General features: G+C 44.3%; 1 protein-coding gene across 2 annotated transcripts in view; it reads right to left on the reverse strand.

Moving 5' to 3' along the window:
* wwc3 (WWC family member 3) overlaps positions 1 to 18,228 on the reverse strand; it is a 64,791-nt gene that overhangs the window by 28,921 nt on the left and 17,642 nt on the right. For both annotated transcript variants that reach the window (XM_070545912.1, XM_070545913.1), the window contains exons 2-3: positions 921 to 1,030; positions 545 to 745 (exon numbers count right to left, since the gene is read on the reverse strand). In XM_070545912.1, the coding sequence (XP_070402013.1) occupies positions 545 to 745; positions 921 to 1,030 (311 nt within the window). The remainder of the gene's footprint in view (positions 1 to 544; positions 746 to 920; positions 1,031 to 18,228) is intronic.

Below are 18,228 nucleotides of genomic sequence, written 5' to 3' on the forward strand. Positions count from 1 at the left end.
CTCCGAGTCTGCGGATGCCCCCCTGTGTAACAGCTGGCTGGAGTTGGAGGGTAAACTGGGTGGAGGTGTTTAGAAGGGAGGGTGGGGTGAGAAAAGAATGACGACTTGGAAGATTTTCTATAGATTTGCATCAGCGACAGTTCTTCAGCGATATAGTATGTCAGAACCAAACAACCGGGTCAAATGAAGGTCTTTTTTGTTCTCATGGAGGCTTTGGGTTCAAACTTTTGTCCATCTAGAGCTCCCACAGGGCTGCAGCCTTTACCGGCGAGATGGAGAATAATTTAGGGGCGTAATGCAAGAAAATACCGGAGGAACATGTTCAGTTGCAGTTTGAATTCACAACGCTCTTGCACATCTTGTACGAATGTTGCACGAATGTCCCACCATCCCCTGATGGGACTATGGGTCAGAGTTGTTCAGGAGTTCCTACTGATGCATGTGAAGGTTGCAGGAAATGTTTAGAGACATTTGCAAAACTAAAAATGGGATTTATTTGTCTAATTGAGACCATCGCTCTATGGTTGTGCAGCCCTGTGCTTACTGCTGGTGATGGAGTGGTTGTCCTCAGAGAGCTCATGGAAGCGCAACATCTCCTGCTGAGCCAGCTCCAGTCGCTGCTGCTTGACCAGGTACATCTCCTTCTTGGCGCTGAGGGCCTCCTGGGCCACCACCAGGTACTCCTTCAACATGCGCTCCTGCTCCTGCCGCCACTGAGTCCGTGGGTTCTCGATCTGAGTAGTCTCTGACAAGACAGAGTTGAGTCATCGACAAACGAAGCTTTGAGGCAATCAGAAAACAAACAAACCCTCTTAGGATTTAAGTTTATTAGAATTTATTTACAGTTAAATCGAATGTTCCCAACACGATGTGTGTGCCGTTTCAGCGTAGAGGAGACCAAAAGGCCGAGATCTACTCACTGTTAATGTGGTCAATGTAGTAAACCCCAACTTGTTGGTCGTAAACCTCCTCCCACCCAAGAGGTAGTTCATCTCCAACACAGTCTGCAAACGTCAGCGGTTTGGTGATCCTGAAATGGATGAAAAAAAAACTAAATAAAAATCAGTCTTTCTGGAAAAAAACACACATTTACATTAAATTAAAATAGGGATGCTCTGATCCGATCACGTGATTTTAGAAGGAACAGAATTGGGTGAAAAAGATCAGATTTAACCTTTTTAAACACAGGGTATCTGCAGGTTTACGGGAGCCAAATTTAAGACTTTTTAAGACCTTTTTTAAGGCCACTTTGACCAAATTAAAGCTATTTTTTTAATTTAATTTCTGCTATAATTTCCAGCTATTGCCTGGGACCGGTGATAACCACATCGTGAACGTGGGATTAATAATCCAGTTACCATTAAACTTGCACTTCTCCATGGCACAAGCTCCCACTAGCTTAACCAGCTAATGTACTCATCTAAAAATAGCCCCCTTTCACACCCAACTGAAGAAGAAGAAGAAGAAGAAGAAGAAAATATCATTTCTATAGCGTCTCTCAAGATAAAAATCACGAAGTGCTTAATCTGAATGTGTACGGTTCCGCTTACACCAACATCATACACAAAAAATGCTGAAGACTAACTAGAAATTCACAAAAATGAATAAAATAATCTAGTTTATTGGGTCTTTAGTAATTTAAGACCTTTGGAAACTGTATTTAAGGATTATTTGTAATTTTTAAGGATTTTCAAGGCCTTAAATTTGGAAAAGTAAATTTAAGACTTTTTAAGGACCCGCGGATACCCTGTAAACAGCAAACATGACTTTTTAAATTCATCTTGAGAAATATGTTTTAATGGAGTAACAATGGCTTAGTTTTAAGTTCAACCCTGAGATTTCAGCTAGTTCCTCTACATCAATATTATCGGTTTCTTTTACAGAAACAACAAAGTCACTTCACACAGTTTCCAGCAGGCAGGGACTTTCAGACACCAAGGTGCATCTGTTAGCTAGCAGGCTAACGCAGAGCTAATGCGCCTCCTCAGGAGGGCTAAATGTCTTCAGCTTGGTGGTATTTTAAACCGGACAGCAAAGAAAACAGCCGCTTGCTGTGCATTCAACATGCTGCAACCCCAACGGGTTCAAATGAAGGCAGCTGGACTTGTTGTTTTAGATTACATCTTAATGTTTATGATCATGCTACATTAAGTGATTCTGTGACGATTATCTTTATTTTGCCTTGATGTTTTTACTTTGGTCACCCTTGGGTTGTGTAAATTGATGATCAGTTACTCGTAGGGATGACCAATGTGGCAAACAAGCTAGATGAACACATACTCCAGTGCAGGATGATATTTCGATGTATTGTAGTCAAAAATAAATAAATAAATAGGATAAATCCAAAATGTTCAAAGTGTCAGTTGGATTTGTCAATCCATTTATTGTCCAGGAAGTAAACTGATTGTGCATTCTTTTAACCTTTTTTTGGCAAGAGCGCTCTCTGTGGCTAATGGTTCCACCAATCAATATTTGCTTTTTGAGAGATATCTGGTTAGCGTAGCTCTGAAATCATGATGCTGATAGACTAGGCAGTTTTGCCTTGCTTTTAGCACCCTCTAGTGTCCTTTTAGGAGAACCAAAAGCAAAACTTATCTCCTCGCTGTGCGTCCGTCTTGTTAACACTAGGGATGTAAGAAAATATCGATATGGCAATATATCGTGATATTTTTCCCAGCAACATTATATCGATATTCAAAAGTCGTGTATTGGAAATATCGGTATGGCAATATATCGTGATATTTTTTCCTGCGATTATTACATCGAATTCAAAAGCTGTGTATCTAATTCCTGAAAGAATTTACATGCAAACATTTGTGTATTTTCTTTTCGTTTTGTGCAATTCAATCGCCACCCGCTAGTTGGCAGCAGTGTGCAGCAGGTTTTGTTTCCACCATTGAACTGTAAATCCCTCCATCATGGGTCAGATACCTCATGTTAAACATGTTACGTATCAGTTTGGACTGTTTATTGAACATTCTTACAATAAATTCAGTAAAAAAAAAATTGCTTGTAACGTCTGACTGAATGTATGGCAATATATCGTGATATATCGTATCGTCTCCCCTGTATCGTGATATGTATCGTATCGCCAGAATTTCAAAAATACACATCCCTAGTTAACACCTTAATCTAACAGCTGGAATGTCTCCCCAGCAGCCTGCATTCGTTTCTACAGCAGTGGTTTATCATTAAATTAAACAAACCAGCTGTGTTCGTGATCTAAAACACGCTGGAAGCAGACTGAAGGGCCAGGTAGGTAAGCTCAATGTTTTTCTAACTCCAAAACACTGTTTTCTTTAAACATCTTTGGCGTGTTCTTGCTGTGTTGAAATTCTAATTCCATCTTTTAGTTCTTTGTAAAACACAGAAAGGTTTTATTTACCTGACGCCTGACTGAGTTTGCAGCCGCAAACGAAAAGTTGCAGGTAAAAAAAACCTTTCTGTGTTTTACAAAGAACTAAAGGATGGAATCCAAAAGACTGGACGGGCACTCTGAAGTTGCAAATGCCGTCTTCTGGCCACAGAGGGCGATGGGGGTCTGAGTGACATTTCCTAATGCTGTAAAGGGTCATTTTAGCACAAGAAAATAATTTTAAAATACGAAAAAGTTGCAAAGCATCCTTATAACCACACAGCGTGGAACATGACTGAGGCCCGATCGTGGTGAGGTCTGACAGGACGGCCCGGTGAAAGTCGCCGGGACATCCCTCTAAGCTGGGCGCAGCCCCTCTTTGCTCTGCACACGCTCAGCACAAAATACGACATCCTACTTCCTGGTTTGTAAACCGTTTGAATGAACGACATAATAAGAAGGATGTTGAATTAAAAGTAAAAAACAGTGAAAGTTGATGATTTCTCATCTGTTTTACAAGAAAAAACCACGACACAAAACCTGTCCCATAGGGAAGCTCCGATACCTGCACACCAGACACACAGCAGCACGATAGCAGAGATCGATGTGTGTCGAGTGGCAGACGCCAGGACACGGCAAACAAAAGCACACTCCCAACCAGCTCCTGCTCTGGGTGATTGTGGAAAGCAAACGCGTGTCCTGACACCATCTGCACTTGTGAGTACTTAACCACTCAGGGACACCTTTGCCAAAGAGGTCCTATTTAAATACAAAAAACATGAATACATGAGAAACAACTGCAAGAAAAATCAAAAAGCTTCAAAAAGAAATCCAAGAAAAAGAGCACTTAGATTAGTTTAGTTCTGTTTATTTTATTTTATTTATTTTTTACTTGCTTGTTCTGGTGAAATCAGAAGAAATGCCTAAGTGATGGGAAGCTGTGTGGTGTCGGGGGGAGGCTGATCCTGACCTGCCCTCTGACCCCGCTGAGAAGACAGAGACCGAGAGAAAAACACGTCCTCTCAAAGCTGGAATCTCGATATCTGAATGTCTGGTTCGTTACGCAGTCTTGTGACAGATTGTTTTCCCAAGTCATGTCTCACTCACTCACGCACGCACGCACGCACGCACATACACGCACACACACGCACGCACACACACACACTCACTCACTCACTCACTCACTCACTCACTCACTCACTCACTCACTCACTCACGCACGCACGCACACACACGCACATAGACACACACACACACACACACACACACACACACACACACACACACACACACAGTAGGAGAGGGGTAATCTGTAATATGACCAAAACTAAGCTAGTTGCCTAGACTGTCAGGATATTTTAATCAAATTTATGTCTTTAGGTCCATTTTTAACAAATCAACCTCCAGCTGTTGAGGTCTGAAAGAGAAATACTGGAGTCATTCTCCTGTCAGCCTGCCACAGCGACCCTGAATAAACCCGACCGCTGACGGTGTCCAACAGCCACCAGCACGCTCTTTAACTCTGGCTTTCAAAGCTGCAAACTCAGTTTTAGTAACGACGGAACAGCTGCAGGATCAGTGCAACTCCAAGTGTTAAAAGGAAGAATTTACCATATTCATCTGTAACCACGGTGTGTCAGCTGACCAAAGTGCTGGATGAGGAAAAGGGCAGAAGAAACCGACCAAAATACTGCTAAGTTAAAAGCTCCCATTAACCGGTGAGTAAAATAAAGATTCAAAAGGTAAAACTCCTAAAACCAGAGCATAAAAGTAAGGCTGCATAAAATATGCAACAAGGGAAGAAACATCAGGAGCAAAACCAAACTATTAAAAATAGAGTTAAGACACAAAATAGAAATGCAGAAGAAGCATCAACAATAACCGGAACACAGATGGCACACCCAGCTGGAGAAGTCCACCTGCCGAAAGCCAGTTTGAAGAGATGCGACGTCGGTCCTGATCTGAAATGCATTATTGTCTAAGCCAGGCGCACAGTTCAGGTGCAGCGAAGGCCCATGCTCGCTCACCACGGGATGTGCTAATCAGTTTAGGATTGCAGTGCTCGGGAGGGGTGGCAGGGACTGAAAGTGAACAGCAACATTTTGAACCGCACACGACAGGACACACGGAGCTCGTATAGGTCAGCCAAGATGGGAGTAACATGGCATTGTCCACTTCTTTTTGTACGAGATCGTGGACCACCTGTAAGCGGTTAAGGGAGGATGCACTTACACCAACAAGGACTGAATTTGCATAGTCGAGACTTCAGGTGATAAACGCATGAATGATTTTTAAGTGCGTCAAAGGTCGCAGTTGGAAAAAACAGTACCTTGCAGTAGCGTTTACCTGCAGGGTCATTGATAAGTCAGCATCTAGTTTGACCCAGGCCCAAGGGTGGTCACACAGGGGTTGAAGTTCATGGTGGGGGGGGAGGAATCAGATGCGTGCAGGTCACTATTTTTTGGATTTAAGAGAAAAGTCTCAGTCTTCTTGTCATTCAGCTTAAGGAGGACATTGGAAACAAGTCAGGCTTTGATATCAAAGAGACAGCCACAAAGCAGATTGATGAAACCAGTGTGACCTAAGGTTAGATCCATCTGACAGTCATCATCAGCAGAACTGCCATTGCTGGCTGAAAAAATTTAAAAATAGCAAAATTGAGACAGACACAAAAATATTTCTCTGTCCGGCTTATGACTCAAATCTCCTACCCGCAAAATTAGATTCAAGGTTTAAATTGTGGGCTGAGCAGGGCGTCACAGCCTACAGGAAAATAATAACGGATCGAGGGTTAAATAGCTTTCAACAGAAGGTAAACTATAACTTAGAGGAGTTAGACATTTTTAGATACCTCCAACTCAGATATTATTATGAACATAACTTGAAAACCAATGAAATTCATCCTTTCGTCAAAACTTTTATCGAAACAGGTAAAGGAAATCTTAACCCAAAACAAACAGTTTACTCCATTTCAATGATGGAAAAGAGAAATTCTACAACGAACATCAAACTCAAATGGGAAAAAGAGGCCAACTCAACGCGGTCAGACGCTGACTGGTCTAACATATGCAACACTGTTAGAACTACTACCCGTTCAGAGGAATGGAGGGAGTTTTCCTGGAGGAATACTAGGAGATTTTTCATTACTCCTAAAATAAAGGAACTCCAAAGCAAAAGTACTTCACTCGGGAGATGCTGGAGAGAAGGTGGCCAACCACCTTCACATCTTCTGGGCATGTCCAAAGATAACTGCATTCTGGAAAGGGATGATTGCCGAAATCAAACGGGTTCTAAATCTTAAACTGTCAGAGGGTTTTGACGTTTTTTACCTGGCGGATATCCCATCAGATGTTGAAAAAAAAGACAGATACCTCTTACTCCGGGTTTCCACGGGAGCCGTCAGCAGCACGTTACTGCAGCAGCACGTCTTGCTCGCGTAAGCTGCTGCTTGGCCCTTCCCACGAGAAGCGAAGCAGCAGGGGAGCAGCTGTCACCGACCGAGCACGAAGTCCCACGAGTGACCTCGTCAGTAAACACAACAACAAGCAGGAGAAAACTACAACATGGTTTGTGTTTTATGTTCTGTCCGTTTTATAATAGCCAATACGGACCTGAAAAACAAAGGAGACCGCTAGCTAGGTGATAACTTCTCACGGGGACGCACAGTTAGTAACTTTTTTTAAAGTAAAACAACCGGAAGGCAGTACGTTCTTTATTCTGAAAATCTCGGGAGCTTCTCTCCATTTCCGCGTCCGATTTCCTGTCTTTCCTTCCTCAAAAATGTCGAACTTGACCCGTTTCAGAGGCGTCGCGCGTAGAAAATAGAACCGGCGCGTAAAGGCCGCGACATGCTGCTCCTGAGACGCGGCCGACTCGCGCTGCTGACGGCTCCGGTGGAAAAGGTTCTGTTGACCACAGCGGTTCCCATCAGCAGCTATGACGTGCTGCTGACGGCTCCGGTGGAAACCCGGGGTTACAGATACTACAAGCAGCCTGGAAGAAAGCGATTACCTGAAAGTGATTAAATGAGACTGCCTGCCACACGGGATTGGAAGGAAATAGTCCAACACATCCAAAACATGGAACGTATTACATTTTCATTAAGATTATCCAGGGATACGTATAAAAAATACTGGGAGAGATTCTGTCTAATTAAAAAACCACAAGACTCAAACTAAGGAGTCGTTGCCAAGAGGGAGAACATAGACAGTGAAGAGGAGAGGAGCCAGGATCAAACCCTGAGGTACTGCCCAGGGGAGCGGGACAAAAGGAGAGGAGTATTCACCAATGAGGATGCTGAAACACCCGTCTGTCAGATATGACTGGAACCGGTCAAGAGGAGGACCATCAACTCCAACCCATAATGCTATCTGTCTAGTAGAACAACATGATCAACTGTGTGGAACGCTGGAGAGATGGAGATGTAATAGAACATGGGATCCAGCATTGGTCGCTACCAGGATGTCGTTTAGCACACAGATATGTGCATTTATGAGCTATGATTGAGCCTGAAAGCAGACTGGAAATGGTGAAGTAGATTGTTGTCCTCTAGATGATGGTAAAACTCTGCATGGACCACTTTCTAGAGGACTTCAGACAGTAAAGGAAGTTAAGAAATTGAACGGATATTTGCACAAACATTGAGATCCAGACCTGGGGCCTCATTTATCCAACGTTCGTAGAAACGCTCCTATACTCTATCTATTTATGAAACATGCGGTGGCCTCTCGGACGCATGTTCCCCCGCTATCAGCTGCTGATAAATCCCACTCAGGTGCTCATATCTGTTGACAGCCATTTGCATAGAGAAATGCCCTCAATTAATCATATTTGGTCACGCTGCGTCCTCAACACATGAGGGGACTCCCAGTATTTATTTTTTATTCATTTTTTGCCACAAAAAATAAGAAATACTTTATTGACAACAAGATGGAAACGCTGGCTGCCGAAGCGCAAAAGAACCAAACAAGTTCCAGAGGAGAGGTTCCTGTCAGAAATAAATAAAAGAATGGATTTGGTCAAGAGTAACGGGTTGTCATTTACATTTAAGGAGTCGTTCTGTTTGGGTTAGTTTAGTTTGGAAACGTTGTCTGAGAGTGCCGTCTCTCAGCTTGGCAATGCAGCGTGTGTGATCGGGGAGCAGAGGGGGTTCAGGGCAGTTTTCATAGTTGGAAAATGAAATATGAACTGGGATGGGATTCGTGAGGTTTGTCTGTCACACCACTAAGGGTCCCAAACCCAAGCATAGCAGAAGGATTTCCTTTGAGATCAGTGCGCTCAGAGAACGCGTTCCCTCCAGAAAGCACGCTCAGTTACATCCTCTAATACCACTGGTCAGCCATGATGTCAGGTTCCCGTCGATCACAGACGTCTTATTGGTTTTAGCACCAATTATGTGAAAGGGCCATTTTTCCACCGACACAATTACACACTGGATATATAAAATTTGTGGATGAGAAACACATTTGGATGACTGAGACATTTGGTATTGCGCTTCCCCGTTCTGCCACTAGATGCTGAGCGCACGGCACGCACGCTCAGAGATGTTCTTAAATTCAGGAACATTTCTACGCACAAGTACAAAATGATAAACACACAATGCGTAGAATTGTTCCTACGCACGAAAAACGCACAGATCTGTGTGGAAGTACGTTTGATAAATGAGGCCCCAGGTCTTTTAAAGCGGCTGAAGGACAGCCCTTCGTGAAGGCTGCAGGAAACACTACAGGGATAAGCTGCTGTTCACAATCTCAAGAATAAAGAGACCCGATACAGGGAAAGCCCCAAGAAACCGCTTCAGCAGGAGGGAATTCTCTGGAGAACCAGAAGGCTTCATCAACATGATCAGCTTGTTTAAAGAGTAACTAAACCCCAACATTACTTTTTGCTTATAAACTGTATAATCGAATCTTTAAATGCAATATTTCTGTCTCTGTGCATTTTTTGACATGTTTGTGTAAACTTGATTAAATCTAGAATCTAGGTCTAAAACGTTTTAGTGCTGCCCCCTGTGGCAGAACAGCAGCTACTGCATTTTTAACTTGTGATTGACTGGGGCTGGAACAATTTCACGTCATCGGTACAGGCTCCTCCCACTCCCTCCCAGGATGGAAACTCCCCACACTTGGCCATGGCCTCCTGGCAACGTCCACTTTCATGGCATTTTTCGATCTTGACTAGGGGTGGAGTTACATTTTCTGATGGTGTGCAGTCCCTCTTTAAGTCACTCAATAAATGAAATACTCTCAAAAACACTACAATGATACCTAAAGAGTACTGATCATATGACAGCTCGTCTGCTGCTGGGAAAAATAATTGAGGTCCTCCAAAAGCAGGCATGTGAGGATGTCATGTTAGGCTCTGAAGACTGTAGCAGATCAGCGGGCTAACAATAACATGAAGGTAGTTTGACCCGTAACATTAAAAACCCACCAAACAACGACAACTTTAGAAGCAAGAAACCAACAATACAGGAAAAAAACAACACCATGAATTAACTGAGCACATCAGCCTCTTTTATAAGACAGACCATCGCGTCATTACGGAGTGATAAATCCGAATTTGTGGGTCTCGTAAACGCTGCAAGGAGCAAAGGGGAAAGGTGATAAAACTGGATTCGGATGCGCTTAGCCTCGTAGTAATATTACCACATGAGCCCCTCGCCTCTGACGGCTAAACGCGTGTCAGGCCAGCTAATCCCTTTGGAGCGACTGTGGGAGGCCCCCCGCTAAAGAGGGTGGTCGCGTTAGTGACGTATGCTGCGCGCCGAGTGCCGGCTGGAAGGGGTATAAACACAGATAAACATGGCCTCTCACTAGTATCTTTCAACCACCCACAACATGGCAAACTGGACGGACACGGAGACCATGGAGCTTCTGGCCGAGCGAGAGGACGAGCAGACTAGTCGCCTTGTTACGAGGACGGTGAGAGACAGCCAGCTGTTCGACAGGGTGGTGAAACACCGGCTGAGCGGGGCGTCAAGCGGGACAAAAAGCAGGTCACATCAAAGCTAAAGGTCCTGAAAAGCTATTTCATCAGTCTGACGTGTCTTCCGTCTGACGCTGAATGCGCGACCCTGTGCGTCACATGCGGGGGCCGCCCAGCGACCTCCCTTTATCCCGTCTTGGTTGGAGAGGTGCCTGATGGCAGTTTATTCTAGCTTCAGCTTTGCTACTATAAACGCCAAAAGCCTCCCCAGGGAGCCGCGGCAAATCCCGTTTTGCAAACGCTCTGGTCCTGTAAAAGCAGCTTAAGTGTGAGAGGTTAAGAGGAGGAGAACCAAGGGAGACAGTTCGGCTCATCTTGGACCTAGAGAGATAAAGTCTTGGCTAATATCCTGGGTTTTCTGAAACTTGATGCGTAAGGCATTTGTCGAGCTAGGGGAGTAGTAGATTCCTGAAGGCAGACAACTGAATTAATGGTGCTGAAAGTTGGTGTTGGTCTCCATCATGCATCATGATGATTTTACTCATGCTGGCTGTGTGACGCACTGGATAATACACATGTACACACACACAACTATCACACGTCTCAATCAGCACTTTGCGATTTAGTCACTAACATTTTATAGTAACGCAAATTTAATCCTGACATGCAAGAACTCCAGAAGATAATCGCCAACTTTAATGCGTCACAAACGTCTCTTCTAGCACCATTTTTAAAAGAGAATACAGTGAAAACTACACACTGTACATTTATAGCGTTAAGTTTAATTTGTACTACGATCATAAAGTATGACTAATGAAGTTTTATTTACTCTGGCATTACATCCGTGTTAGAATAAAAAACAGAGCGTATAACTGTAAATATCAGGGATGATGACTGAACAGGGCTTTTTTGGACAAGTTCTTGTGAGCGTGCACTGACGTCACAGTGACACCGACGTGGTGGTCTCTCACTCCGTGTTGTGCTCGGACACATTTGTGGGTGGTGCTGATGTTTTTGAGAAACAAACAGGTCTGTGAGCTTAAATGGAAAGAATGCTACCTCTGACTGTGTGCGGCTTCTGAAAACTGATGCACTCTAGAAGACGAGATAGACAAGAACCCGTCCAATCAGCAGGCAGTTTGAAGACTCATGGCTGCAGTCTGGTGAGACCGTCTAGCATTTCCAACTCTCCCATAACAACAAACACCGTCTCTAATGTGCAGGAGGTGATTTTGTCAGATGGTGCTGTGTTTAACTGAAATCAGAATTTTATTCCTTGAGCAGCTGTGACTAAAAAATTGTTTTATTTGGTCACATTTCTGTCTGAATGTTTTTATTTTTTTGCTAACTGACAATAACAAACACTTTGCTGTGCATTCTTTGTTTAACGCTTTATTCTAAAGCTGAAATGTCTTTCCAGCCAGTGTCTGTCTACAGGAGTGGTTCATCACTAAATTAAACAGATCAGCTGTGTCCATGATCTAAGACATGCGGGAAACGTGCTGGAACCAGGCTGCAGCGCCAGGCATGTCAGCTCTTTCTTTTTTAAGTCCCAACAGAGCGGGCCGGGCCGCCAGTCCGAAATTGCAAGTGGAATATTCTGGCCACGGGGGCGATAGGGGCTGGGTAGCCTTTCATTAACCCTGTAAAGGGTCATTTCATATAAGAACAGAACCACACACGATGGGTTTATTGGGCTGGCTGTCTCCTTGGATCCCTGTGACAAGTTCAAGTGCACCCCGCCTCCCACCCGACGACCGCTAAAGATGAGCACGTGTTTCCTGTAACCCTGAACCGGAATAAACAAGTAAAGAAAATCAACTAGTGGACAATTTAAGGTAAGAGACATTTTTTAATCCAATCTTTTTTACTAAATGATGTTAAGGTGTCTTTGTCCACTTGACAGACCTGATGGGTGCCAGACCATGGACAAGCACAAGGCTGTAAAGTGTCTGACTTGAGTAGATATTCAGTCTAACAAAATGAAAATCCCACATTTGCTCACATGACACAAAACATTTAAGTTTCACAGTGAAACCGAGGACAGACTAGACAAGTGGTCTGACGCGACAGAGAGCAGACATTTTCAGCATGACCCAAGGGTTAGCTGAAATGTTGGTGTCACCTGGACAGTCCTCATCATTTCAGTGGAATTTACCCAACATAGTCGTGTCTGGGCCAACTGTTAGAAGGAAAAACACACTTATTCAGTCACGTCTGAGCGAGTTTCATTCCTGCAAGAAAAATAAATACGGTGAAATACTCTCAAAAACACTACAATGATACCTAAAGAGTACTGATCATATGACAGCTCGTCTGCTGCTGGGAAAAATAATTGAGGTCCTCCAAAAGCAGGCATGTGAGGATGTCATGTTAGGCTCTGAAGACTGTAGCAGATCAGCGGGCTAACAATAACATGAAGGTAGTTTGACCCGTAACATTAAAAACCCACCAAACAACGACAACTTTAGAAGCAAGAAACCAACAATACAGGAAAAAAACAACACCATGAATTAACTGAGCACATCAGCCTCTTTTATAAGACAGACCATCGCGTCATTACGGAGTGATAAATCCGAATTTGTGGGTCTCGTAAACGCTGCAAGGAGCAAAGGGGAAAGGTGATAAAACTGGATTCGGATGCGCTTAGCCTCGTAGTAATATTACCACATGAGCCCCTCGCCTCTGACGGCTAAACGCGTGTCAGGCCAGCTAATCCCTTTGGAGCGACTGTGGGAGGCCCCCCGCTAAAGAGGGTGGTCGCGTTAGTGACGTATGCTGCGCGCCGAGTGCCGGCTGGAAGGGGTATAAACACAGATAAACATGGCCTCTCACTAGTATCTTTCAACCACCCACAACATGGCAAACTGGACGGACACGGAGACCATGGAGCTTCTGGCCGAGCGAGAGGACGAGCAGACTAGTCGCCTTGTTACGAGGACGGTGAGAGACAGCCAGCTGTTCGACAGGGTGGTGAAACACCGGCTGAGCGGGGCGTCAAGCGGGACAAAAAGCAGGTCACATCAAAGCTAAAGGTCCTGAAAAGCTATTTCATCAGTCTGACGTGTCTTCCGTCTGACGCTGAATGCGCGACCCTGTGCGTCACATGCGGGGGCCGCCCAGCGACCTCCCTTTATCCCGTCTTGGTTGGAGAGGTGCCTGATGGCAGTTTATTCTAGCTTCAGCTTTGCTACTATAAACGCCAAAACCCTCCCCAGGGAGCCGCGGCAAATCCCGTTTTGCAAACGCTCTGGTCCTGTAAAAGCAGCCATCTTTAACATATTGAAGAGACAAGATTCCAGGCTGGCTGGGTAGGCAGCTAGCAGCAGTAAATGACTCTGGTTATTAATACGACCAATGCTTTACACATGTTCTTTTTCCATCTATGAGGAGACAGAAAAACAGACAGATATGTGAAATGGAAGAAAATAGAATCTGAAAATGACAAGCATGTTCAGCTGTGAAGGAAAGGGATGTTGCAGAACCCGCTCGTGTCTCACAGCGTCCCAACTAATTATATTTGGTTGTTAAGACATTTTCTAAATCTAGAATAATCTTTGCCATTCTGAGTTGTCCCAGAGGATTTTCTATCTGCAGCACCCCCCACCACCCCTCCTTCCTTTGCCTGGTGATGGGAAAGGCATGTGAACCTGGAATGTGGACCGCTGGACCTCATCTGGTTGAGTTGTCCCTACAAGCACTATACCTGGGTGGGCAACAAGCCTTCAACGTCCAGAGAGAATAAAGTGCATTTTTATAAAAAGATTTAATTCCGGGGCCCAACAAGGAATTCATTCTGATTTCAAAACAGAGAGTGAGTGTGTGGTGGTATGTGTGGGTGAGGGTGGTGGTGTAACGGGCACTAGACCTCACTGACAGAGTTCTGCCCCATTTCAGTAAAAGAAATTAGAATTCATGAATGGATCCAAACTGCCTCAAGAAAAACTGCCCACCACCCCAAAATTACGCCCATGGGGCCCAGGATGCTGTTCCCTTTCGGTCGATTCACTCGGTACAGCGAAGGTACTATGGGACATCGCACCCTCATGTGGCCTGGCTGACTACACATCTAATCACGCATGTAAAGGCAAATGAGTGTGGCGCTTTGTGGTGGTGTTCATTGTTGAAAAAGCTCTTTGTCTGGTAATGGCTGACTCTGATTCTGAAATATAATAATCACCCTCTGATGAAGATATTGGTTCGTCACCGCGGTTCACTCGATCAGTGAAAAAGAAAGTGACGCTGCTGCTGCGCCCAGCATCAGAGAGTCTGTGCGTCATGGGGATGGTACAAATACAGGTAATATTGACAGACGTAGCGAGAAGGTAGAAGAAAAACAAAGCTGTGCTTCACATAATCGGTATGAATATTCCAGCGATTGTAATAAAACAGCATTACTAAAAAGGGAAGAAACTTTACCTTTGTAATCAGAATGCACTATTTTTATTAAGCAAAGTGAAAGTTGCCAAATAAGGCGGAGAGATTAAACAAAAACGAGGTTCACCTGGCTGTTTTGGCTGTCTTGTTATGGTGATTTAGGTGTTTTAGCCGAAAACCGAAAATGCACGTTTGGGTCATTTTCACCAGTACATTTTCAGTGGCCGAGTTATCGGTGCATCCTCTCGAGTCACCCTGCATCAGAATGCTGCATATATAGCCATGTTGTACAAGTTAGTTAAAGCTATGGGACATTTTTATTTGACTTTAAACTGGTCAAGCTCCAAAAATGCACTGTAAAATAAAGTGATTCTAAAACTGTAAACAGAAGCAACTGTTGACCAAAAGGCAGCATTTATTTTTGCTTACCTTGTAAAATATAACGTCTGTAGTTACCTAACAGTAGCTTTGAAAGTAATACGGTCAAATACTTTTCAAGTAAGTGTAGAAACAAATTACATGAGTAATCCTGAGTATTCCTTTATCAACTTAGAAAATAATATCTCAAATTTCTGAGTATGGAAAAAATTACATCCATGTGCCTTCTTATCAGCAGATTCAAACATAAATCTTCTCAATTTATGGGAGCACAAAAGTAAACGGAGTACTGACTCTCCTAACAAAGATCAACAAAGTGCATCTCAAACCTGTAGCATGCCAAATATTTGAGCTCTTGGAATCGATTCTGAATCTTTATAAATAAGAATCCCAATTCAGACTTGAATCGATTTTTTTCAGCACCTCTAATATGTATATATATCCCGTCTACACACACACTCACATACAGCGAGAGAGAGATTACATGTGACCATCTCATGAAAACTATCCATGCAAACAAAATGTCACCTGCTTTTATCTTCATACTGCGACAGATAAGATGCAGAGAGGAGAAAAAAGCCACAAGTGTTGCGGGCCCAAAAATTCCTTCAGAGTTAAAAAAGAAGCATGTAAACAACTTTGGGAGGAATGTCATTTATGTCCAGCCTCTCATTTGGTGCATTTCAGAGCAGACAGCAGCTGATAGACAGACGGACGGGCTAACAGACAGACACATGCACGTCTCACATTAAGCGTTGAATCTTATAGAAATAGGTCTCTAAAAGTAGACCAAGATCTCCAACTCTGATCACATTTAGACAGTCTGGACAGGTGGGGGTGGTTGGTGGGTGGGGGGGGGCACCTGGATCAAAACTGCATCATTTACTGGCTTATATTAACAGATCAACTTTCTAATTTACAGTAATTATTTTATACTTTTATTAAAGGTTTGATGGTAAAATTCAAGCTCTAATCAAACACTGGTTAGCTTAGCACAACTAGTGGTGATAATGTAACCATTTACAGACTCCAGGGTTTCCCTTAAGCCGGGCGTACACTGTGCGACTTTTTCACTCGCAGCGTTCAGCTTCAGCTCAAACTGTACGACTTCCTCGCAGAGCAGATCTCACGAGTCGTGCGCTCACACTGTACGACCCAGTTCTCGCATGCGACCTGACTGCTCACACTGTACGTCTGGTAGCAACACGTCGGCCCTAAAAATGTGCTAAAAATAGCAGTTTTTACTCAACACGTCAGACTTTTTTGTCTTGCCTGTTGTCCTTCGGGAGTGCTGCAGGAGGACACACAGGGATTTATGGGGGTTGGATGAGGAAAACGAAATAAAGAAAGTGAATCTGTGTTTTGTGATCAGTTTAATTTGACATGAACACGACAAACACGCTTTCTTGACAATCTTTGTGAGTAAAAAAACGTGTAGAAACAAAAACGAACAGCGTGTGTTATTAGGGAAAGAGCGAGCGACCGGCCGGCGTTGATGCAGGATTGCGCGCGCATGCGCCGTGAGCGGTTCTGATACTTTTTGGATCGTAGCTGCTCGCAGCTGCTCGCAGCGCCGCTTCAACAGTGCGATACCCTCACGAGGGACGAGCGAAATATTAAACACACCAGAAGTCCCTGCGACCTCACGACTGCTGATCGGCAGCTGGTCACGTGGTGTTAATCGCCTCTCGTAACCCCCTGTACACTACACGACCGCTCGGCGCAAAACTCGCCCAGATGTCGTGGCTTCTTGCACGACTGGAAAATCGGCTCAAAAAAGTGAAAAAGTCGCACAGTGTACGCCCGGCTTTACATAGGCGTAGCCGTGGCAGGCCGCCACGGATGAAATCCCACCGACACGCCTACAAGATCCCAAGTTTGTTTGTTTTTTTGCGCTGTTTCCCGAAGAAGCAGCGGGAACTACTACGTTGTCGCTTGTGATCACAGCCGGCGGCAGCAAGGAGGAGCAGGCAGGGCAAGGTGCAGTTACAGCATAAGTTACTGAGTTTAAAATTAGAAAGGTAGCAGTGGATATAATGCTTTTTGTTTACATGTTTCAGCAGCATTAAGATAAACGGGTGTTGACGATCTTGACAGGTTTCCTCCCCCCACCAGGCTAAGCATCACTTATTCATGTAAAATTTATTTACTTTTTCATGTCTGACTTTAACCGCATCTAATACTGTATTACGGCGTGAGCGCAACAGCGACAACTTAAGATCGATGTGTGAGCAGCCTGAGAGGTCGGGTGTTTTCACCTGAACCCTTAAAACCTCCAGCAGGCTACGTTGCACTATTGACGTGTTAGCGCGCGGCGCTAACAACTTAGCGACGTGACATGTCTCGGAGAAAGCGTAAAAACACGTTGGACGCTTCTCCTGAAGCGGTAAAATAACACCTCTTCTTAAACAGAGCACGACGTCGCCTCGGCTCGTTCACGGCCGAGCCGGTACCGGACTGAGCTCGATAACTGACCCAGCACAGCCACTGGGTCGTTGGAGCTGCCCCATGACTGCCTGATGGAACACCAGCGGGTTTCATCAGACTTGTAGTTTCTTGTTTTTGCTGGGGACCCCCTGTATTTTACCGCTCCCTCCTGCAGTCTTCCCCTATTAACATTTAAAATGATTCTGTAAATTCGTGTATCAATAGAAAAAATCTCTGCCTCTGCCAGCTGCAGTAAATGTAGTTTCCAAATAATAAATAAGAGGTGCATTCATCTGTGTATCTCCTTTGATCCGCATTAGTGATATTTTCAGCACCAGAACAGTGAAGCAAAGAAAGATTCCCGAGTTTGTTAGTAATTTTATTTATTAGGTGCATCTGACCTGTTCTATTTTTCTCTGAAATGAGATCAAATCAGTGCTTCTATGGGTTGGCGCTCCACTCTGCACTAGAAAATTTTACTTTATTTAGAGACGTGTCATAATTTCTCACCAAGCCCCCCCCCCCCCCCCCCCCCCCCCCCCGGCCCCACTGCCACAGCTGGAAAAGTTCCTAAGGGAAACACTGGACTCCACTTTTAAAACAACACGAACAAGATTTAAAGAGCAAGTCACACCAGCCCAAGAATCTTACTCCACCCACACTTCCTGTCTGAAAGACACGCCAAGAGGAAGAATCACCTGGAGGACATAGAGAGGCAGTCAGTGCGGATACATGCGCAATGACCGACATCTGAATAGATTCAG

Source organism: Nothobranchius furzeri, chromosome 16, assembly GCF_043380555.1.
Source record: "Nothobranchius furzeri strain GRZ-AD chromosome 16, NfurGRZ-RIMD1, whole genome shotgun sequence".
Lineage (NCBI taxonomy): Eukaryota > Metazoa > Chordata > Actinopteri > Cyprinodontiformes > Nothobranchiidae > Nothobranchius > Nothobranchius furzeri.